At 42.5% G+C, this 24358-nt stretch overlaps 1 protein-coding gene across 2 annotated transcripts; it reads right to left on the bottom strand.

The window, feature by feature from the left end:
- Nucleotides 1-4099: 4099 nt before the first annotated feature.
- ROPN1 (rhophilin associated tail protein 1) lies at nt 4100-23271 on the bottom strand. 2 transcript variants are annotated; one of them, XM_081138177.1, is made up of 6 exons: nt 23058-23271; nt 15656-15783; nt 13784-13901; nt 12411-12572; nt 6839-7014; nt 4100-6340 (listed from the first exon to the last, which is right to left on the bottom strand). In XM_081138177.1, exons 2-6 carry the CDS (start codon nt 15769-15771, stop codon nt 6274-6276), a joined length of 639 nt encoding a protein of 212 aa, XP_080994303.1. In that variant the 5' UTR covers nt 15772-15783; nt 23058-23271; the 3' UTR covers nt 4100-6273. The 2 variants fall into 2 exon arrangements, with proteins under 2 accessions (XP_080994303.1, XP_080994304.1); XM_081138178.1 differs by having other exon boundaries at nt 15656-15786; nt 23058-23243.
- Nucleotides 23272-24358: the final 1087 nt, after the last annotated feature.

Below are 24358 nucleotides of genomic sequence, written 5' to 3'. Positions count from 1 at the left end.
TTGTGGTAAATAAAATACACAAACATAAAATTTACCATCTTAACCATTTTTAAGTACAATTCTTTGGTATTAAATACATTCATAATGTTGTGCAATCAGCACCGCCATCCACCCATCTCCAGAACTCTTTCATTCTTGTAAAACTGAAACTCTATACCCATTAAACAATAACTTTCATTCTACTCACATCCCCTCTCTTCCCTGCAAGTGTCTGGCAACCACAATTTTACTTTAGTCTCCATGATTTTGACTACTGAGTGCCCCACATAAGGGGGAACATACAGTATTTGTCCTTTTGTGGCTGGCTTATTTCACTTGTCTTCAAGGTTTATTCATGGTGTAGCATGTGTCAAAATTTCCTTTTTTGAAGGCTAAGTAATATTTCATTTTATGTTTATGCCACACTTTGTTTATCCATATATCTGTTGATGTGCACTTGGGTTGCTTTCACATTTTAACTACTATGAATATTGCTGCTATGAACGGATATACCAATGTCTCTTCTAGAACCTACTTTCAATTATTTTGGGTATATAGCCAGAATTACTGGATCATATGGTAATTCCATTTTTTATTTTTGAGGAACCATCATACCCTTTTTCACAATGGCTGTACCATTTTACATTCCCATCAACAGTGCATAAGTGTTCGAATTTCTCCATATCCTTGCCAACACTTTTAATTTTCTGCTGCGTTCTTTTTTATAGTAGCCATCCTAATGGGTGTGAGGTGGTGTCATTGTAATTTTGATGTCTATTTCCCTGATGATTAGTGATGACCATTTTTTCATGTGCTTATTGGCCACTTGCATATCTTCTTTGGAGAAATGTTTATTCGAATCCTTTTCTCATTTTTTAATTGGGTTGTTTATATTTTTGTTGTTGAGTTTTCTGCATATTCTGGAGATTAATCTTTTAGATATATGATTTGCAAATATTTTCTTCCATTCTGTTGATTACTTTTTTTAAAAAATATTTTTATTGATCTTTAGAGAGGAAAGGAGAGGGAGAGAGAGAAACATTGATTCCAGAGTGAAGCACAGATCCACTGTCTCCTGCATGTGTCCAACAGGGGATCGAGCCCAAAACCTGGACATGTGCCCTGACGGGGAATCGAACCTGCAACCTTTCGGTGCACAGGACCATGCCCAACCAACTGATTCACAGCAACCCGGGCTGTTGGTTGCTGTTTTACTCTGCTGATATTGTCTTTTGATGTACAAAGTTTTTTATTTTCATGGTTTCTAATTTGTCCATTTTGCCTTTTGCATCTTTAGTGTCATATCCAAGTAATACCTGGAAAATTTAATGTCATGAAGCTTTTGCTATATTTTCCTTCTAATATTTTTATAATTTTAAGTCTGATATTTGGATGTTTGATCCATTTTTAGTTCATTTTTGCATATGGTGTTAGGTAAGGGTCTAATTTTATTCTGTTGCATGTGGATATCCATTTTCCCAGCATCATTTGTTGAAAGACTGTCCTTTTCCTATTTAATGTTATTGGCACTCTTGTCAAAAATCATTTCACCATATATGTGAGGGTTTATTTCTGGGCTCTTTACCTATTCCTTTTGTTTATATGTCTGCCTTTATGCCAGTACCATGCTATTTTTATTAACGTAGCTTGTAGTAAGTTTGAAATCAGAAAGTGTGAATTCTCCAGCTTTGTTCTTCCCTTTTAAGATTGCTTTGATTAGGGTTTCTTGAGATTTTATATGAATTTCAGGATAAGTTTTTCTATCTCTGCAAAAACCATCATTGGGAATGTGATAGGGATTGAACTATAAACACTTTGAATAGCATTGACATCTTAATAAGTATTTCAATCCATGAACATGGGATGTGCTTGCATTTATTTGTCTTCTTTAATTTCATCATTGTTTTGAAGTTTTCATTGTACAAGTCTTTAACTTCCTTGATTACGTTAACTCCTAAGTATTTTATTTTTAGGTACCACTGTGAATAGAATTATTTTCTTAATTTCCTCTTCAAGTTGTTCGTTGTTAGTTGCCTAGAAATGCAACTAATTTTTATGTGTTGAATTTGTATTCTGCTACTTTGTTGCATTTATCAGTTCTAACAATTTTTTGTTGGAATCTTTAGGGTTTTCTACATGTAAGATCATAAAGTCTGTCAATAAAGATAATTTTTACTTCTTTCTTTCCAATTTGAATACTTATTGTTTCTTTTTCTTGCTTAATTGGTCTGGCTGGAACTTCCAGTACTGTGTTGAATGGAAATGGCAAAAGCAAGCCTTCTTGCCGTGTTACTGATTGTTGAGGAAAAGTTTTCAGTCTTTCACCAGTGAATGTGACTTTCATTGTGGGGTTCTCATATATGGCTATTATGCAGAAGTAGTTTCCTTCTATTTCTAGTTTGCTGAGTGGTTTTTGTCGTAAAAGGATGGTCAACACTCCTTGTTGGCCTCCTCATATACATTCTTGTTTATTTTTAAATTATCTTTAAAATCTTGGCTGAGGGTGTCTTCTTTTTTCTACCATATTGAGACTCATAGAAAGTCACCATATCGTCCAGAGGAAATATGTCGGTAGCTGGGAGTGGAGGGTGGGGTGAGGGAAGATAAAGAGGACAGACGTGCTTTTGTATAGAAGATAAAATGAACAAGACTTGGTGACGATTTGGGAGGTCTTTACATTGACCCTGGTTTCTATGTTTTGTATCTGGATGAGTGATGGGAGAGATCTATATTTTGTAGGGGAGTTTATGAACTAATTTCCCCCAATGTTTTATTATGAAAAATGTAAACTAGGAAATCATTTGGGGGCATATTGATTAGGGATGCTTTGGAGTCATCCACTAGATATCAAGAAGGCTACTGGACAGTTGAGTTTGGAGGTTGGTGGAGAGGTATGGGTTACAGATACACATTTCTGAGTCATCTGGGGGAACTGAAGCCGTAGGCTCCTGAGTTCACTTTCAGGTTACTTCCTTAAGAAAGCCTTTCCTTCCACCTCTCTATCCCACTCCTGTAAACTAGGTCATGTGCCCCTATACCAGGATTTTATACCACCACTTTTCACTTGTGTGATTAGTTGTTTAATGCCTATCTTCCCAAGTAGAATTTAGTCTCTATGAAAGCAGGGACCTTATCTTAGTATAGTATCCCAATACATAGCACAATGTCTTGCAGGTAGTAGGAATTTTTAAACTGTCAAGTAAATAGATGAACCAACCAGTGTTTGGACTGCTTTGACATATTGGGGCTGTTAGCCATTTGAACACTCTGAGACTCAGGATTATCCAGAACTCACCCCTCTGAGCCTGATATGGATATTTAGGTCCTTCTAGCATCATAGTTAGTGACTCTGCTTGGTCGAGGCCATGTTTTATAATTTAGTGCATTTCCAACTGGCTTTTCCAATTGCTTCACCTCTGAAGTGTGAAAGTCTCTGTTCATATATAACTATGTTCCAATTTATAGGAAACAATCAAAGTTGCAAAGTATATGAAAATCTAAATTAAAAACACAGTTAAGATTTATAGTCAGGATACAAGATTCAAAAAGTAAGAAGCTGTATTATGGATAATAAAGTAAATGTTGGGAGCATACACTCCGATATGCTTGGAAAGATATGAGACTGCCCTGTTGCTTTTCCTCAAGTCGTTTGGTGTCTTTGGAATTATTTCTAACCTAACGGTTCTTAAACCTTTTGATATCATATACAAATCTGAGAATTTGCTAAAAAGCTTTGTTTCTTCCTCAGAAAAATGCTAATGTGCACATAACTATATATGTATAATATATTATATATATATAGTTATTAGAAGCATTCAGGAGCCTCTCCAAGGATTGCAGGTTAAGAATCCTATTTTTACCTAATTCAAAACCAGCTTTTCACACTTGGGTGTCCAGCTCCTGTTGCAGGGCCCTGATTATCTTGGAAGTTGTTGGTTAACTAGGGATAGTGAGGTGCCTGACTGAACAGCATCAAGGAGAGAAAAGACATGGAGCACAGAGAAAATGGAATTGAACCATAATCTTTGCATTTCCCACTGAAGCTTTCAATGTATCTGCAGTCTTCACTTTAATCAAAATAGCTTAATTTAGGAAATAAAGAGCCCACTTCTTTTTCTTTATAAAATCCTGATTTTATTGCTTCCTGAATGTTTTTCTTTTTAAAGGAGAAATACAAACCATATGTTACAGAGGCCTCAGTTTGACAGCTTAACTTGGGTCACGCTAGGATTCAGATATTTTTGGTCATGATAGGAAAGCTAGTGAGATGGGTCTGACAAGGGTCTAAGGGCTGCAAGGACTAAAAGAGCCTCTTTGGAATGATCTCATTACAAGGAAGAAAGAGTTGGTTTGGGACAATGTGCCAGGTTTGAGGATCAGGTATGATTTTAATACAGTACAGTGTCAGTTAATTATTGCCCTGCAGTCGCTATGGAGTTGTTCCTGACACAAGTTGAGAAATGACAGTGATTAGTATGCTAAAAATTTGTTTCATTAAAATCTCTGTAAGGCATTTCAGCAGATGTTGGTGGTGCCCCAACCCATATGCTTATTGTGAGCACCTATGACTTCCTACCTGAGCATTCAAAGATATTTGAGAATGCATGTGAAGTATTGTGCACTGTGGCTCGTACATAGTGAGTGCTTAATAAATGTTGACTATTATCAATAGTATATTTATAATATTGTTAATACAGCATAGTGCAGGTTGAGAGCAAAGCTGTTTTCCACCCTCGGGGTGGCTGCTGAAGCAGGTTTGGAAGGTGGGCTGTAGAGACTGGGTGTCTGATGAGCGTGTGGGGCTTAGAAGAAACACTGCCCCGGAAACATTGCTTTTATTATGGTTATGAACTAATTTGGGGTCTTAGGGTCTTTCAAATTGGGGTTGTTCCCTTTGCTCTCCTTCACTCCCAGGCAAGATCATATTCAAATTCTTAAAGAGCAGTGAAAGAGAAACTTAGAGACCAAGGTAGGTTAAAGGATTTCATTCATTCTCTCATCTGGATTACTTACACTGTCAGGTTCACCTGCAGTGTTTCAGCCTTTTCAAACAGCCCAAGGTCTCAGAGGGGATATAAATGATGGGCCACTTTGGCTAAGATGACAGACAACAAGGAGGTTTAGTTGTTGCCATGCCCCTGCAGGTGTAGCCAGATGACCATGGCTATAGAATATGTTTCAGCTCTTGTTATTGTTTTACTCTAGCTCAAAATCAAGAGCCTATGGTGATATCCCATCACAATCTTCTTTTCCTTATTTAGACACTAGTAGACAAATTTCTCCATAATTCAGTAGAGAGATATATGTATAAAAAAGCAAGCTAGTATGATTTTTATACAAAAATAACTTTTAAGAGGGGATAGTATTACAATTAGAAGGGACCCAACAACCTTGGCACACCTGGCCTTAAGAACAATAACCACAAGGCCTGTTAATCTCATCTGTTTCATGGGAGAAAGAAAAACCTTTCTATGACCTTGTTAGCCAGTCTTAAGCTCATGCAGGGGATTTTCCCAAGAGGGTCCCATTCCATCTGTATATGGTGTCAGAAAAATCTGTTGACATTGACCTTAATACAGATCTCTGAAATACTCCATTAGTGCCTCTCAGGGCTATCTGCATTAAAGTGATTTAAGTTCATGTCTTATCTTAGTGTTAAACTGTGAGCTCCTTGAGGGCAGAATTCAGATGTGATTTATTTGTAGATGCCCAGAAGCCAGCATAGTTCCTGCCTAGGGTTGCCAAGTGTAGGGGGGGAAAATGAAAATATTGTTTATCTAAAATTCAGATTTAACCAGTGTCCTGTGTTTTACCAGGCAACCCTATTCCTGGCATATAGCCCACCTCAGTAAATACTGGCGAGTGAGTGAGTGAATGACTAGAACAGTACCAACAAATGGACAAGTTAACTGGTAAAACATGGATTGACCGTGTAAAAGATACTCGTCCAAGCTATGCCTACCAGTCACAAAACATCAAAAATGCATCTGGTTAACATTCTACCTTTGAAAATCTAGCAGTCTGGTGTTGCCTTGAGATGCATTTTCTATCCATGCTTCCTCAGCCACTTTTACTCAGTGTCCGCGTGGGAGGAAAACTAATCTTCTGTTAATGTGTTTTGTTCCAATAATGTTATGTCTTAATTCCACACACTTCTGATTCCATATGTTTGCCTAATTGTTTATTAGTGCGAACCGGTTGTACAAGAAAATGGGCATCAGATGGTGTGTGGGGTTCAGCTACTCTGAAGCACAATCATCTTTGCACCTTCCTTTAAATTCCAAAGTTGTGATTTTACTCCAGCCGAACCCTGGGGTTTTGGGTAAAGTCATTCACCTTGATTAAACCATCAGGACCAATTCTGTTTGGGAAAAATGTATATCTGGGGTTAGTCCATTTAACAATCCATCTTCAGAAAGAATATATAAACTCTCCAAATGAACTCGGCTGCAGCTCCCACCTTCTCTCTCTCTCAGCTCCTGACTGCCTGCTCCTCCCCCACCACTCCTACCCCACTGGTGACACCTGCACGCTGCCCAGTCACCTGGAGGGCTGGCTAAGACACAGGTGCCTGGGCCCTGCCCCCGAGTTACTGTTTGGGTGGGTTCAGGGTGTAACCTGAGAAACTGCACATCTAACAGGTGCCCAGGTGATGCTGTGCTGCTGGCCTTGGCAACACTCAGAGGCCCGTCCTGTGCCCTTCCCCTCCCCGATCCCCTTCCCTTTGGGGTCCTTATCTCTTGTTCTTCACAATACTTCTCTGTTCCCAGAGCAGTAGGGTACAGTGACCTCGCTATTCCTTGGCCTGCTAGATTCATTCCCCTGGTGTCCTTGCCCCTGCGGCGGGTAGTTTGCTTACACTTCCTGCTCGATGTAGTTCAGCATCCTGCTGACGTGCGATGCGGAGATCTCCCCGTCCACCTCTGCGATGTACGTGTAGAGAAACTGGAAGGTGCTGAAAGGGATCCGGGCAGGCCCGCTATCATTGTCACATGACAAAACTTCACACGCTATCTGGAGAGTTTTGGAAATGGTCTATAAAGCCATAAGATTAAATCAGGAGAGAGTCACTGTTTCAGACTAGATTCCTAAGGTCAGTTTAGAGGTGAGAAAGAAAACAAACATTTTTGCTCTCATGAAATGAAGTGGCTAAGATATAATATTCTGGCAAGTCTGAATTTTTTACACCAAAATGTTATTTAATAAATAAAAAAATCTTGGTCTACTGGGTATCTTTTTTTAAAATTTTCCTTTCTATGTTGGAGGGATACTCTCAAGGAGTTAAGTTTATAAACTGCTGAATACTTTAAAATATTTATTATTTTAATCAGAACGTCACTTGAGGAGAATTTGATTTGCATTCTACAAAATTAAAATGATTTCTTATTCTTACTGGTCTCCAGTCTTCTCTCCAAGGGGATGAGGGGATTAGTCTAGTGAGATGCTTGGAGCAAATACACAGGAGGTGGGGAGAAGGGTAATGCCCTGAGAGAGGTAAGAATCCCAGATTTGGGAAAAGTGGCATCACAAAAAAAACAGTTCTTCTGAAACATGTGAACCCATGTAATCAGAACCACCCAGCACTTTATATGGCATAACGCTAGCCTTGTAGTTGCTGGGAAAGATTAGTAGACGATGAACAGCAGACATTTTAATGGAAGGGTTGCTACCGAAGCAAACACTCCTTACAATGAAACTTGAACATTAAAGGATCATGCTCAGAACTGAGGTTTTACATCTTTGTTTTTAAATACACCTACCCTATGAATAAATTTCATAAGCAAAATAGTTGTGAAATGATGGGATAGAGGAATGATTCAGAGAAAGGATTGTTTAGCTCTGAGTCAGCAAGACAGGTCAGCATATATATCTTGGTGATTTAATAAAACATGATGTGTAGATGCTCCTCACATACTCTCCAGGGGTCAGGGGCAAACTCAGCCCTAAGTGGTGAACTGGGTGCAAGAAGCAGCAGCTGCTCTAACTCCCCAGGAGGCTGGCCAGCTTTTTTCTCCCCTGCAGCTCCTGTTTGCTGTTCTGCTCCCTTCCTCTCTCTGACTATTATGAATATCTAGATGAAGTTTCTTTAACCACGGTGTGTGTTACCCAGGAATTTAAGTCTATAAGTCAGGAGGTATATGAAGATGCTGAGTAAACTTGGCTCACTTTCCTGGAGTGGCAGTTTTACCTGATGGCAGGTAATTTAGACATTATTTGCATCAATTAATTATACTTGATTTAATATTTAAATTTTGTTTTATTTATAAACATGGCTATTTTATGAAATAAAATCTTCAACGTATGTGAGTTTGTGGTTTTTTTATTTGTTTGTTTTTTAATTTTCACTCTAGGACATTTTTTTCCATTGCTTTTTTTAGAGAGAGTGGAATGGGAGAGAGAAAGAGAGAAACATCGATGTGAGAGAGACAGATGCATCGGTTGGTTGCCTCCCCAATCCCAACCGGGGCAGGGGATGAGTCTGCAACCAAGGTACCTGCCGTTGGCTGGAATTGAACCCGGGACCCTTTAGTCTGCAGGCTGACACTCCAACCACTGAGCCAAACCGGCTAGGGCCAACTTACATGAATTTTAAAATGATATACTACATGATGTCAATAAGTTCAGGTTTGCAGCAGGCCACTTCCATTTACTCTTTCCCACGCTTGGGAGTCCTCGCCTAGAAAGTGCCGCGGGGCCCTGACGGCGGCCGCGCGCCAGGCAGCCCCACGGAGGCGGCTGCGGAGGGGGCTGTGGGGCAGAAAGGCGCGCGTGGGCGCGAGCGCAGCGTGACACTGGTTTGGGTAGATCTGTACGCATGTGTGCACTGAACTTTGTGCTTTCCATTCGTTCTCACTGCTTCTCTTAAACAACAACAACAACAACAATCAAACAAAAAAATCCTACTCCTGTACTGCCCTTCTCCCGGTCTCTTCCCACGGTCTCATCCAAACTGAGGTGCTGTTATGAGACGAACTGTGTCTGCGCAAAGTTCATACGTTGAAGCCCCAGCTCGCATTTAGAGATAGGGCCTTTGAAGAGGTAATTAAGTCAAATGAAGTCATTAGAGCGGGCCCTAACCCAATGGTCCGCTGCCGTATAAGAAGAGAGAAACGCCTGCACGCTGGAGCCACCAGGAAGAGGGAGGGAGGCGCTGTCCATTCGCAAGTCAAACGAGACTGGCCCCAGACACACCTCCATCTCAGATTTCCAGCCTCCAGACCGTCAGAAAATCAGTTTCCCTTGTTTAAGCCCCCCAGTCTGTGGTATTTTGTTATGGCACCCCTAGCAAACTAATATAGATGTTTTCTACCCCAAACATCTTTTACTGATCATTCAAACAACCTTCAAATTCTATTGCCCTCAGAAGATTTTAAAAGATTTAATAGATGGATGAATAGATAACGAACTCTCTGGACTAGAGCTTTTTGGTAAACTTAAATAAACCTAAAGTAAACAGAAATCTGAATTCTGATGCACAGATTTTTTTCTGTCAGATGGAGATCCACTTCACAAAGACAGTCTTTTGGCATGTTATGAATCTCATTTTCAAACTTAGAGGTGAAAGTCTCAGAAAGTGAATTTATTTGCTAACAAAATATGACATTCCTTCCAGTGAACACAATTACACAATCTCTTCTTTTATATAATTGGTCTCAGTGGACCAGGAGGTGGTGAAGTCTGTTCTAGAAGAAGGGAGTGCTGAAAGGGAAGAGGAATACATGTCCTCATATAGCATTTTGAATCACGCCTGTAGACTCAGAGAGCTCAAGACTGGAGTAAAGGTCCCCGCTACCTAAAATTCCTGCCATTAGACTCTTCCACAAGGAGGGAACTGGATTTTCTAAATGGCACAGAGATCATGGCTGGCTGGTGAGTTGGAAAAGAAAAGAGGGATTTGTGGGGCTTGCCTCTACGGATATATGGATCAACTAGAATGCAAACCCTCCCCTAGCTGGCGACACCCTGACCACCTCACATTTACATTCCCAGCGATTGTCTAATATGAAGCAAATGGGTAGAAAAATATTGGTTCCTGGATTCACATAGCACCCTTTACTTATGGACTAGTCCTTCAGACTGACTTCACTTCTGGATGTCCTTTGCCATAGAAATGGTGAAAGACAAAGTCATCCACCCCAGGACCTCCCAGAATTGGAGAGGCCCACTGTTATCCATGGCCAGGCTTCAGGGTATCCCAGAGGAAACAAAGAAGTGAGAATAGAATCACAGAGTGTTAGAAATGAAAGAACCTCGTGGAACATCTCATCCAACCTCATCATTTGAGCAGGGAGGTAGAAAGATACAATTCACTTCGTGGTTGCCCCTCCCCAATTTGGGAGGCAGCCATCAAAGTCAACGAAGCAGCTGACAGTGAGCTACACAGAGGGAGGGTTGGAATGTGGCTTTCCAAAGTCACTCTTGGTTCCTGTGAGGTATGTGGACTAGGAGGGGACACAGATATCTCACAAGGTGGTGAGAGGCTGTGAAGTAGACCACCGAAGCCAGGGAGCAGATGAGGACCATCTGGAAGGGACTCAAGGAGGTCCTGAGTACCAGCGAGAAGGCAGATGAGCCGGTGGGGACTACTGTGCTGTGAGAGAGACCAAAGACTGAAGCTGCAAACAGGTAGCGACCAGAAAGGTGAGTATTTACTTCCAGGCAGACCAGAGGTTCCAGACAGCACCAGGGGATGTGGGGAACCCTTCAGCTGGGTGTTCTAAGGTCCTAGAGTCACCCCTTTCCTAATACACTCAACTGCTATCTTTTTTTGTGTGTCAATTGATTAAACAAATTTTTTTTCAATTACAGTTCACATTCAATATTATATTAGTTTCAGGTGTACAGCATAGTGGTTAGACATTTATATAATTTACAGAGTGATCCCCTCGATTAGTCTAGTCCCCCGACACTTTACATAGTTATTACAGTATTACTGACTCTATTCCCTAAGCAGTGTTTTATTCACATCCCTGTGACTATTTAGTAACTGGCAATTTACCGTCATCTTAAAGAGAGGAGCAGTGAGGAGAAACCTGAGAGCCTGGACAATTTACCTTAAAGCTGTTGCAGTTACTGCATCAGATGAAAATTCCTGAATTGGATAGAATCTACTTATTTTCTTACTTCACCCTTTGTGGGTGGGGTATATCAGGAAAATCATAATCAACTACAGATAAAATAATTCTCCCCACCTCCCGAACATCTCTGACTGTGGTTTGAATAAATTCATCACCCTGTGAGACTTTGATAAAATTGTCAATTTTTATTTTTTTATTTCCCTTCCTGTGATTTTCCCCAGTGCTTGGGGCTGTTTCCACAGAAGCGTGATGTACCGAGTGGTAACTCACCTGCCCCTGCTGCGTCTTCCTCTCCTCTCGGGAAGAGAGTATTTATTTATTCATTATATAACGTTGCCATAAAGAAACCACAAATGGCCTCTCCTCTCCTCCTCTCTAGAGAAATGATTATGATGAAAGCTGCAGGGGAAACCCATGGGAAAAGGTGGACTACAATATTTCTGGTACCTTTTCCCAGAAACAAAAATGTCAAATATGCATTTCAAGCATATTGGAAAAGAAAGAAAAAGATAGTGTTTAGATGTGCTGAAGGATTCCAACTACCTTCCCATACCATTTGGTTTTGGCAGAGGCGATACTTTTCTCATTAACTTTTAAACTTGTATGTATTTCAGGGGTTTGTTTTTTAAAAACCCATGTTTCTGATTAATTCTCATTCAAGTTATAACAGTGTTTAACAAGAGTGAGTCACATATAAGATGACACCTACAGTGTTTAAATATATGTAGGAACTGGTTGCAGTATCTTTTTCTTTAAAACAGGAAAACGGCTTTTCCAGTCTAAACCAAGTCAGATTTGGAAAAGGCATACATTTGTATGAGCATATTGCATCCATGATGATGTCATGACTATAAGTGTAGATGCAGCCTGTCTCTCCTTCCTTGCTCTCTTATCTCTGAGTTTTATACAATTACGCTTATCAAATAGTTTTGTATAAAGTTGCACCTCTTTTTAACAGTCTCTCATGCATATCTTCTAGGTAATGGGAACCCAAGTGTAAGCAAATCTTATTCCACAGCTGGGTCTTGGTTATCTCTAGGAAGATGAATGGATGGAGTAAAGTGGTGATGGAAATACATTTAAGTGCAATGATTGAAATTCATAAATAATCCAAAAGCCACATTTTAGTCAACCTCTCCCCAGACACTGGTGACAGTTGTCCTCTCTCTTTCCTCCTAACCCCTGCTTCTGGTTGATGAGCTGAGAAATGACCTAGTTCAGACAGGAGAGAGAGCGGACAAGAAAAGGCACACTCATCACCAGCCCTGGAGAGTCAACTATGTATACAGATGCACTGCCCTTCCAGGCCCAGAGACGTTCCCTTAAGGACAAAAAGCATTAAAGCTAACTTACAACACCAAGAGAGCTGCAAGCAAGGGCTAAAAACTTCAGCCACTCGATCTCTTCCGTGAAGCGGCCCACATTTATCACGCTACTAAACAGCTCTGTTGGGAGACTCAGCACCTTCCACATCTGGGACAGCTCATCGACATGGACAATCAGTCGGCCACCAACCTGCAGGGTAGGAGACAGACACAGGACAGAGAATGACGGACAGGATGGGAGCATGCCCTGAGAAATACCTGCTCAAGAAAGGCCCTGAGTTCTCCTAGCACCCAGTAAGAGATGGCATAAAAGGGACTCAGATCGGCACTTATCCTTGCCAGTGAAGAACATGCTAAGATATAATTTAATCATTTTAACTTCAGATGTCAGAATTATGAGAAAAATGTACATTTATATTATATTTTAATTTTTTTCTGATGCTTTTATTATCTGTTGTTTCATTCCTGGGTTGTCCCTATAAGGCAGATAGGGCAGCCTGAAATGAAACCAAGGGGCAGAGGACTGTTCGAGACCCAATTTAGTGGTGAAACTAAAACTAGTTGTTAAGTCTTTTGCTCTAGACTTCAGTTCTTTGCACTAGACCTCACATGCACCCTTCATCTTTCCCAGGAATAACATGGGGTCCGTGTCTAGATGCTTCATGTTGTTTGGTCCCAGTTACCCCAGATCTCTGCCACGTCCACTGCACAAGGCACTGGGTGGTTAAGAGCAAAAGGGAACAAATGGCCAGTGTTGGCCCACAATGAAATACAGGTACAGATGCCCCAGTAAATTGTTTCTACACTTTCCCAGGCCCTCTGATTCTAGTGAAATGCTAAGCCCCTGGCTAAGTCAGTCCTGAACCACCCCCAACTGCTCTGTCCTGGACCCTGAAGCAGCACCTAATGGTGCTAGACCATACTGCCCCACCCATTCACCAGCAGCGCCCAGGGCGATGTGGCAGTGGAGGGCGCCAGGGTGACCCTGAAAGTTAGGCCTTGTGCACACACACCTGGGATAACCGGGGAACTACAATGGACCCCTCCCCAAACTGCGATTGTCCTCATCTTATGATCTTGATCAGTAAGGGAGATGCAGTCAAGGGATGTGGACCTGCACTTTCTGGAGAGAAAGGATTAGCATTGCATGGAGCCCCTGGACATCCCGCCAGCCTCAGGGAAACCTGGGACAACCCCACCAACAACTCAGTTTACTGCCTATTTCAATATCATTCCTATTTCCCTCGGGGAAGAGTTACTTTCAGTGCTTGGTTTAATAAGCCATAGGATGATGCTGAGTGACCAGATGACTTGGTAGGGGGATGGTGAGTTTCTGTCCCTACCAGCCCCACCTTGGCATTGTCCCCGCCCTTCTGCTAGATGCTGCAGTGTGACCCTTACCCTAGAATGCAGGATCTTCAACAGGTCAGGTGTAAGCTCTGCCCAGTTAGAGGAAGGGGCTGGCTCAGAACGATCTCTCACCGAAGGTATCTCTCCGCGGGACATAGCCCCAAAATAACTATAAGAAAAACATTTCTTCAGTGACATGCAGGAAATTCTTGCTTGTGATGAATTAAATATATATTTTGTCTTGGAAATACTTTGTGGAGTTTTATGCTCTGAAATGCTGCAGATTTGTAAGTCACATAAAACCATCTGCTAAGAGCCTTTCAGTGTCCGAGCAGATGGAGAGTGCTCTTAGGTCATGCTCTCCCTTTTCACTGCAGTTGAACTACAAACTGACTCTTCATGGATAGCTGAAAATTTATAGCACAGGATACAGTACAGGACCAAGCAGGCTACAACGGTGGAGTGTTTTCTTACATAAATGTCAGGGACAATACTAAGAAATGTCATTTTTCGTGCTATAAAACAGCAGCACAAGAATAATAAAATGGGGTTTTAAACTGTTGTATAGTATTTTAAAAGTCTGCCTGAGATGCCTAAAGAAATTAGTTTTCGGAAGCTGAAGCTCAAGCTTAGAGGTAATACATAATGTTTAGAATGGACAACAGGCCTCATTACTAGCAAACAACCCCATTTCTGTCTCTTTTTATGAGCACCATTGGCTTATTTTCCTCCCATTTGTAAAAGTTTCATTGTGGCCCAACCCAGGGGCATGGGCTCACTGGCTCAGAACCTCTGGAAGGCTCTTCTTAGATTCCACTGTGAGGCTTCTCAAGGCGTCCACCCCTCTTTCTCACCACCTGCTCAATACACCTACTGGACCTCGCCTTCTCCCTCCCCCAACCCACCAGCCGGCTCAGCAGCCTGTCTGGCTCCCCTTTCCCGCTAAAACGCCACTACGGAGGCCCTCAAACAGTAAAAAATAGCCTGAAAATGGCCCGGGAGGTCTGGAGGTCTGGTTGGCTCCCAACTCCTGCCCCAAGTCCCAGTTCCCCAGTTTGAAGGAGGCACTTTGTCTAAAAGACAATTTCAAAGCTGAGAGGCTTTCTGTGTGAGGCTGTTTCAGTGGGGGCCAGCAGCTATTGTGTAAACTCCTTCCATTGAGCAGCCTCTGGGGCTCTCTCCCGACAGAGGGCACTGGCCTTTGAGGTGCAGTTTTCAGCCAGGCCAGGTGCCCTCCAGCCCTCAGCCCCCTGCTTTGCCTCATTTCTCCAGAATGTAATGTGTACTCTGTGGACAAGTCAGTTGAAAGAAACACGAAAGAGAATAACAATTTCCCCAGTGACAAAATACAAAAGGTCAGTGTTTGGGGCAAGAGCGAATTTTAACAGCAAAGGAGGCAGCTGTCTGCTGAAAGGAGTGAACGAGCTTGGGCGAGTCCCACAGCTCCCGCCGGCGCTGATCGCCGCCCTCCCCTAGGTGCTCGCCTGCCACCTAGTGGCGAGGCCGGAGAACGAGGCGCGGCGGACGCCTGGCTTAGGCCGGCGGAGCTCGGGGACTCTGAACTTCCCGTTCCCCTGGGACGCGGGGCTGGGGTGCGGGGAAGCAGTCGAATGTGAGTGTGCTGACGCGGTGTGATAATCTAGCTTGTTGACTGCCCCAGGACACTTTGCCCATTGCCCTGGTTTCCTGTTGCAGGGTCTGGTTCTCTTTAGGGCGTCTCATGTTCACCCAGTTTGATGCATCTACGTGTGGAGGAAGCGCTGCGAGAGCCGCGCGTCACCAAGATTATGCTAATCAGTCCCGGCTCCCAGCCTGCAGCCATGACAACCTCCTCACCGTTTCCCCAGACCTTCCCTCCTCCATCACCCAGCTCTGCCTCCAAAGGGGGGGGGGGGGTTCTGGAGGTGAGAAAGAGATACGTACTCGGCAGCCCACTGGATGAGATCCTGTGGCTGGGTCCGAATGGCAGCTTTGGTAAATTGCTTCAGCAATTCGGGCAGCTCCGGGGGAATGCATATTTGCTTATCGGTCTGAGGCATGGATTGGTTGACCTACTGGCAGAGAAAAAAATAAATAAAATGGGAATTTCTAAATCAGAATGACGGGAATCCTGGACAGGAGGGCACCCAGCCTGTTTGACACTCTCAATACTGGGGAGCTCACTACCTCACAAGGCAGATACATTCTTAGTTACACCACTCAGAGGTTAGAATGTGGTTCACTAACCCCTGCTTTTTGTTAGTGTAAATAATACTGTCCTTTAACATAAAAATACACACAGAATACTTATTCATTTAAAAAGGAGAGATCAACAAGAAGTAAACAAATATATCTTCTGACAATGTCACCCCCAAATATTGGTTGTCTCCTTCCGTCCAGAATTTTCTCAATGTAAATATATATTTGTGTAAATAAAAATGGGGTCATGCAAAACAGCTTATTTACTCCACAGCATATCATGAGCATCTTCCACATCATGTAACTCTTATTGGCCAAATAAGAGTAGAAAAATTTACTCTGTGAATCCTCTATTATTTGACATTAGGTTATTTCCAGATAAAAATAATCATTAAGCAGCCATTTGATGAACATCTCTCTTTACATCTGTATGTACTTATGTTGGGGAGCAGAGATGTTGATCATGCTCTGTTGACTGTGATTGTTAGCTATAGTTATAAGAAATATTGATAATGTTCTGTTAACTGTGATTGTTCTGTTCTAATGGGAAAAAAAAAAAAAAAAGCACTTTTTTTTCTAACCTGGCTGGGAGTTGTATGCCCCAGGGCAGGGGAGTTTACCCTGGAGTGCGGTCAATTCTCCTTTTATTGCAGAAAGATAACAACCTTGTTCCTGAAACAAAGGGGTCCCTGAGGTGCCCCACCCTTTTGCAAACCCCCCAGCCCACATTTCCTTTAACCTGTAAACCATTATACCCATTCTTATTCCTTTTGCCCACTTCCCGATGTAATCTTTGTCCTTCTACCCAATATAAGCAACTGGCTAATGGGGGGTGGGTAGAGCAGATTTTTCTGGATGACCTAACTGCTCTCCCATCCTGCCAGCATTATTGGAACAAACGCTCATATACCATTCAATCTTGTGTCTGCTTAATTGGCTCAAGTGGTGAGAGATAGCCCAGACCCATTGTGTCTGGTTTTACTTATCTACTCTAACTGTAAAAGAGAACACCTGTATATTTCACTCAAAAAGTCTCAGGACTGCCCAGCCGGCATGGCTGAGTGTTTGAGCATCGACCTAGGATCCCAGAGATCGCAGTTCGATTCCCGGTCAGGGCACATGCTGGGGGTTGTGGGCTCAATCCCCAGTCGGGGGTGTGCAGGAGGCAGCCCATCAATGACTCTCACATCATTGCTGTCTCTCTCTCTCTCTCTCTCTCTCTCTCTCTCTCTCCTTCCTCTCTCTCTGAAATCAATAAAGATATATATATATAAAAAAGTTCCAGGACAAATTGAAACAAAATATGAAGATCCATACGTGCTATACAGCTCTAGGCACAAACAACAGATTAAAGATTTTGTCTGCTTTTTGGTAGAGAAAGAGTCTAGGTATTCTGAAAAGCCCTTCCTCAAAAAACACCTAGATATTAGACAAATCCCAGCAAACTGGCCTAAAAAAATGGCCCAACCCTAATGAACATGACGACGCTAACAATGATAACCTTAGCTCAGTACAGACTAGACTTAAGCAAAATCTTTACTTCACCCCATTGCCTCTTCTGGCAACTATTCTGTGCTCTCTTATCACTTTTCGCCAAAGAATCCCTACCCTAGTAAGTTCTCGGTACCTATTGTCTTTTCTCAATGTTCAGTTCTTCTTTAATCTCTTGCAATCTTTTCTGCTGTCACCATTCTATTGTTTCCCTAAAAGTCATCAATTACATCTGTTAAATTCTGATCTGTACCAGATACTGTGTTAAGTATTTTCTCACTTAAACCTCAAAATATCCTTATGAGGTAGATTATACTATCAGTATTTTGCAAATGATGAACTGAGAGAGAGAACAAAACTTCTGAAATGGCATGTAACTAATAAGTGAAAGAAGTAGGATTTAAACACACACAGCCTGAGTGGAAAATAGCCTGTTCAACATGACTGTCCTGTCCTTCCTGAGGCTTTATCTTTCTTGATGGTATACACCATTCTTGCTTTTCTATTTTCCTCACCTCTTCTGCCACCGTAACTCTTCCCCCTCCTTTCTCCCGCTCAGAGATTTATATAACTTAAAAGGAATGTTCATTAGAAACTGAACTGTAAAAAAACTGGTTGTTAAGGGAATAATTAGCTTCTGATTTAAATTACTCAACTAAAGTAATGATTAGAAGCCAGGAAGAAAGTTTGAGACAAATTTGCAAAGCAGATGAATTTCTTTTGACTGCAGAGAAATTTTGATTGCAAAGTTCATAGAATGTCACACAGGCCAAAAACACCTGGGACTTTCTAAAGAAAACAGAAGCCAAGAGAAAGAAATAAGAACATCTAGCTAACCACTTAACTCTTTAACTGAGGGAGCATGATAAAGCAATGTAACTTTGTATTAGTTTATAAACAGGAGCTGGGATTCCCTCGAGAGAGTTGATGTTGCTTGCCGGGGTTGGTAGAGGGAAGGGGTCTTTAAGGTTTCTGACACCTATAAAACACCAAAGCATAAAAAGATTTAAGATGGTCATCTGATTCTAAAACGGAGTGAGTTAGAAAGAACCAGAAAAACAGGCTTACGTCAAGGAGGCTTCATTTAATTGGCAATCATATCTGGATGGAGGTTATTCTTTAGGCCTCATTCCATTTTTATTTTATAAAACAATACTATAATAGTAATCTTTACAATATCATCCAGTGCAGCACACTCCAAACTTGCACCACCTCCACCCCCTAGCTCCTCCACTCCTGCTTTTGCAGAGATTGTTGCCATTCCCCACAATACAATTCTATTTCTTAATATATATATATATATATATATATATATATATATATATATTAATCCTCACCTGAAGATATGTTTTACTGATTTTAGAGAGAGAAGAAGGGAGAGAGAGAGAAACAAGGATGTGAAGGGGCTTAATCTGACTTACAATACAGTTCAATATCTTCAATTTACAAATGAGAGAATTGATGTACAGATAAGTGACACAAGGTAACAGTTTATATTAGAGCTGAATCAAGAACTCAGGTCTACCTCACTGCTCTTTCTACACTATAACATACTGCCTCTCTCTGGATAAAGCAATTACACATCTTCATTTCTTTTCTTATCAAAATGATGGCCTGACTTTCAAGCTCTCCACAATTTGTCTTGTTTATATTATCTTTCCCCTTCAATTTTATTTCACAGAAGTCTGGATCTTTTTTTAAATTTTTATCCTGAGCCAATCCATGATCAAGCCAAATCAGTGTCTGGATGCCAACAACAAAATTGTTAAGGGCACTCCTACCTGACCTTGTTCCCCACCCCTCCCTTTTCTTTAGTAGAGCTTGTGATTCTGTTATAGCAAATTCCCAAAATTGCTTGTATATCATACCTCCTGGAAGTTATGAGTTCCACGTTTATTATTTAACAAGTGAATCTCTTGTTTTACCTTAACTTAGCCATGCTTGTATTTCAATGATTTCCCCCATGTTCACATCATGGTCCACAAGTCCAAGGCTTCTATTTACAGACAGCCATGTGAACTGTGTTCCCTAAAGCTATGAAGTACATCCTCTGATTTGGGAATCTGGTATACAAATTTGGGGTCAGCTTAACCTTATCTTTCATAAGTATAGGAAAGTCTTCATTTTTTAGAAAATCAAGTGTCAGAATATCCCCACATCATTTTCACCCATTTACTTGTCCTCCCTACTTTTTTTCATTATAGCATTTCTATGATCCAGGAACTCAAAGTATAAAAGGGCTCTGAGGGGTGAATGCACCATAGTTTTTAATATAAGATCAGGGCTTTGTTTCTGTCCTATTCTGTTACCATTCCTGACAGTATTCAACACTGACTTGTCTTTTCCAATACAAAGCACAGGCGCTGTCCTTCATAAATTCCGTAAGGTGGATTAAGCTCTCGTTAAGAAGCATTCCTTACTGTGAGGCAGGAGACCAGGGTTCTAGTCCTGGGCCTATCTTTGACTCATTATGTGATCCTGGGCAAATAATCTGACAAAACCTGTGTATTAGGAATAGTGCTGAATACTGGGCTATAGAAATACATGAGTCACACACCCGGCCCTCAGAGAGCTCATAGGCTATTGGAAGAGACTGATAGGAAAATCAGTGGTTAAAAGAGGATATGTTAAGTGTCAACAACTCCTAGATAAGGAATTTAACTCATGCAAAGGTAGGAGGAGGAGGTAGGAAAATATTTCCCAAAGGATTATGATATTTGAACAGAGACTTGAGGAAGCCTGGTTGGTTCATTGCTGTATTCCCAGACCCCAGAACAGTGCCAGGTACAGAGCAGGTACTTAATAAGCATCTGTTTACTGATGAGAGGTAGGAGGGAATTCTTTGTGGCTAGGAATACTTAACAAAGGTGTGGAGGTATCAGAGAACATGGTGAATTCAGGGAACTATGAGTAGTTATGGGGGGCTAGAGTGGAAAAAAGGAGAGTGGTTGGGCCTAACGCTTAACATATATATAGCCCATGATCAGAATATAAAATAGGCCCCGTATGTCATGGTAAGTAAGGTTTTCAAACTTTATATTAAATGCAATAGGGAGCCACTAGAGAATTTAGGCACTAGAGTCATACAATCAGATTTTGGTGTTAGCCTGATGCTCCCATCATCAATTTAGTGCCTCTATGCTCCAAATTCACCCTGCATTGCCTCCTCAGCAAAAACAGAACTAGGCCCTTAAAATATTTCTCATTTTGTCAGTGGGCATAATGTTCATCTTCCTCTGTAGGGGGTGCTGGAGGTATAATGGAAGAGGAAGGGCTTCTCTGTGGGTTCCACAGGTGTACCCTTAGCTAGGAGCAGGAGTGTGCGGTTTCTCCAGTGCTGGCATCCTGCAGTGCACAGCTTCTCCAGCATCTGCAGAATGTGTTTGCTTAAGTGCCTGACTGCTGCAGTGCACAGAAGCCAGCAGTGTCCAGCTCCCCCTGGCACCTCTCTTGGGAAGCTTTGTAGCAGAGTGCAACCAGTGGGTCAGTGACCTTTTCATGAGTGGCTTCTCTGGCATCCCAGACAGTAGATTTTTTTGCCTCCCTGGCACCTCAGCAATTTTTCTGCCAATGAGATTTGGTCACAACCTCTGCAAGAAGCTCTTGGGAGGTTGTTTCTTTTTTGGGTGATCTATCTCAAGGGTCATGGTTGCTTCTTGTATCTGTGTATGCTTTAGATCTCTTTATGTCTTACTAACCGATCTTCCATTACTTCAATCCCATTATAATTAAAAATTCTTTATATTGAACTTTCTATGTTAAACTTGTTATATGATTTCTTTCTCTTTATCAGACTCTATGCGTTGACTGACAGCTGAGTAGATGGGCTAAAGGGAATCTGGTTAGGAGAATACGGCAGCACTTTTGGCAACAACTCTTGAGCATCACTGCCTTGAAGAACAGTTGCAATGAGGAGGGGTAGGAAAGACAGGAGCTACAGGACTTGATAACCGCTGAGGAAGGAGGATGAGGAGAGAGAAGAATTTAGGGTGACTCCCCACTTTTCAATCTTGGATGACTGGGTAGCTGGTGGCACCACAGTACAAATGGAGAGCACTGAAGGAGGGGCAGGTCACATTCTCCTCCCATGTTCCCATATACTCTTAGGAGTTCTGTGTACTTTTGAGCCACAGAGATGTAGAATCATAGGCTCCTTAGGTTGGAGAGGCCCAAAGCCCAACTTTTATGCCTTGGAGTAATATGGATCATTTGTTCACATCAGATAAAAGAAGTGGGGAAAGGTCCATATCATCTTAATATTCCATGACTGTGATGTTTTTATAACGTTCTTTTCTATTCTTAAAGCTCTCAGTATGGTAGGCCCTCCTCAATGATCTATTCTAACCTCCTCACCCCCAAGCTCTTAAAATTCAACAGAAATCCCTTTTTTTAAAACTTATATTCTTGCCCTGGCCAGTTTTGCTCAGTGGTTAGAGCATTGGCCTGCGGACTGAAGGGTCCTGGGTTCAGTTTCCGCCAGGGGCATATATCTTGGTGGCAGGCTCAGTCCCCTTCAGAGTGTGTGTGGGAGGCAACCAATCAATGTGTTTCTCTCACATTGATGTCTCTCTCTCTCCCTCTCCCTTCCACTCTCTCTCTGAAAAAGCAATGGAAAGAATATCCTCAGGTGAGGATTTAAAAAAACAAACTTAAAAAAACCAAACATCTCATATCCTTCCCAATGTGGAATTGTGGCCAATACATGCATGCTGAGTGCTGAAGAACATAGGTCTTATCATATATGGAATACAGGTTTATTTCTGGAATTTCTCGTTTGGTTTTATTGGTGGGGACTAAACAGGGCTTGAGTTCTATAACTGAGAGGCTCCAGTTACATGAATAAAAGGCTGCAGACGCCACAATAACAGAGGTAGTTTCTATGAACAGCTCTTGGAACCCAAGACCAGGCAACTGCATGCACTTGTCTGGGTTTGGGATAGGTGGTGGTGGGTTTTGGACACGTAGTTACTCTTGCTTAGAATGCCCTCCTCACAGGTTCTTCAGATCTCAGCTCAGCTGTCCCTGAGTTCTCTGTTTCATTATATCTTCTCAGAGCACCACTTGCCCAACTTTCCTTGCCAGCATCTAGCTCTAATTTTACACTATTTGCATGATTCTTTCGTTAACACCTGCCTCTCCCAAAGGACTATAAACTTGAGGGCAGGAACGCTCAGTTTCTGTTCACTATAGAATTCCCACTGACTAGCCTGGTGCCCGGAATACCGTCAGTGCTCAATAAATATTAGGAAAATGAATCAATGATAGCCGTTTAAAAAGTGCTAGTCAAGCTCATTAGTCCTCATGACAGTCCTTCCCTAGGTAATCTTATATTCACGTTACAGACCAAAAAGAAGAGGTTTGGCTAGTCAGTGGGGTGGGGGGTTCTGATCCCAGATTCTGTTTTGTTTCCAAATCACTGTCCTCTGTGTAGAAGTCATAAAATAGTAGTTCTTGGTACAAAAACACAGGTATAGCATGGGCAGAGAGCAATAATCACCCATGGGCCTATTCTGCTAAACATCACCGTCCCCTCCTCTGGCTCTGTAGATAGAACCCAGGTGTGCCCATGGGCAGGACTCTTCCCTCAGACCCACGCAGCCTTCGGGGAGCTCCAAGCGCCCCCCCCCCACCTCCAGTTCCCCTTCGGGGTTGCTACCTGAGGCTCGCTCCCAAACAAGCTGTCCGGCACCAGGCAGGACGTGTGGGGAGAGATTCAGTGCCTGGCACCCTTGGCAGAGGGAAAGCAGCAGGGCTTGGGCGGGAAAGGGCGGTACCGGCCTCCGCTTGGGGCCACAGGAGAGGTGGAGCGAGACCCGGCTTTGTTAGCGCTTTGCCTTCGCCTGGCAACCCCGATGCCGGTTACGTTGCCTGGCAACCACGGCCGAGGGGCGGGGCCGCAGCGTCACAGAGCCTCCCGCCCGTCCCGCCCTCCGCCCCGCCCCGCCCCTCCCCGCGGGGCCCCACCCCCCGCGGAGGCTGCGCCGCCGAAGTCCCGTCGGGGCGGGGCTGGGAGAGACCGAGAACAGCTCTGCGGGTTCGCTCGCGGTGGGGGGACCAGATGGCCTTGCGGTTAGAGGACGCGGCTGGGGGCGTTAGGAAACCTAGGGGGATGCGTGCAAATGTACAGTGGGCTTTCGTCCATTAGAGAGCGATGTGCAGGAGCTTAAAATGATCTTCTGTCTGGTGGAAGGTGGACAAGTGAAGAGAAGCCCTTGGGAATAATAGCAAGCATTTCTTGCAGTGTGTGTGTGTGTGTGTGTGTGTGTGTGTGTGTGTGTGTGCCAGATGATTCCTAAGTGATGGCACATATTAACTCAATCCTTATGACCACCCCATGAGGCAAGTACTATTATTATCTTCATGGACAGATGAGAAACAGCAGAGTGGTCAAGTAACTTGCCCAAGATCACAGTTAGCAAATGATAGAGTTAGGATTTGAACCCACTTTGTGTGGTTCCAGATTCCTCACTCTTATTCTCTGTAATGCTAAGAATGGGGGCGGAATTACTGTGGATAGGAATAGAGCTCGAGATGCCTGAAGCAACAGGGAAAGAAGGAAAATATTCACTGGGTAGAACGGCATCAAAGTCTCACAGTGACTCTGGAGGTAGGTATTTACCTTCGCTTTAGAAATAGGAAACAGGCTCAAAACTTTGAGTGACTTGGCTATGGAGGAACAGCTGGCAGTAGAGCCAAATAGGACTCCAGGTCTAATGATTTTAAGGTTTTTCTTTTTCAAGTTCTCAAGGAGGCAAGAAAAGCCGTCTTTCTCTGATACACCCTTTGTCACTTTACACCCCCTTTTTTAAAAGGTGCCCATTGCACCATCCAATCTTTCAATGCATTTATACAGTGCTCTGCACTACTCTAAATCAATGAGTTCATCCAGGGTCATCAAAGGTTTCTTTAGTTGTGAGATGAAAGCTGTTGTCTCTTCCTAAAGCAATTTCAAGCATC

The sequence above is a fragment of the Miniopterus schreibersii genome (genome assembly GCF_964146895.1).
Source record: "Miniopterus schreibersii genome assembly, chromosome: 5".
NCBI lineage: Eukaryota > Metazoa > Chordata > Mammalia > Chiroptera > Miniopteridae > Miniopterus > Miniopterus schreibersii.
Note: the sequence above shows the minus strand (reverse complement) of the source record. Positions and strands in the feature narration are given on the sequence as shown.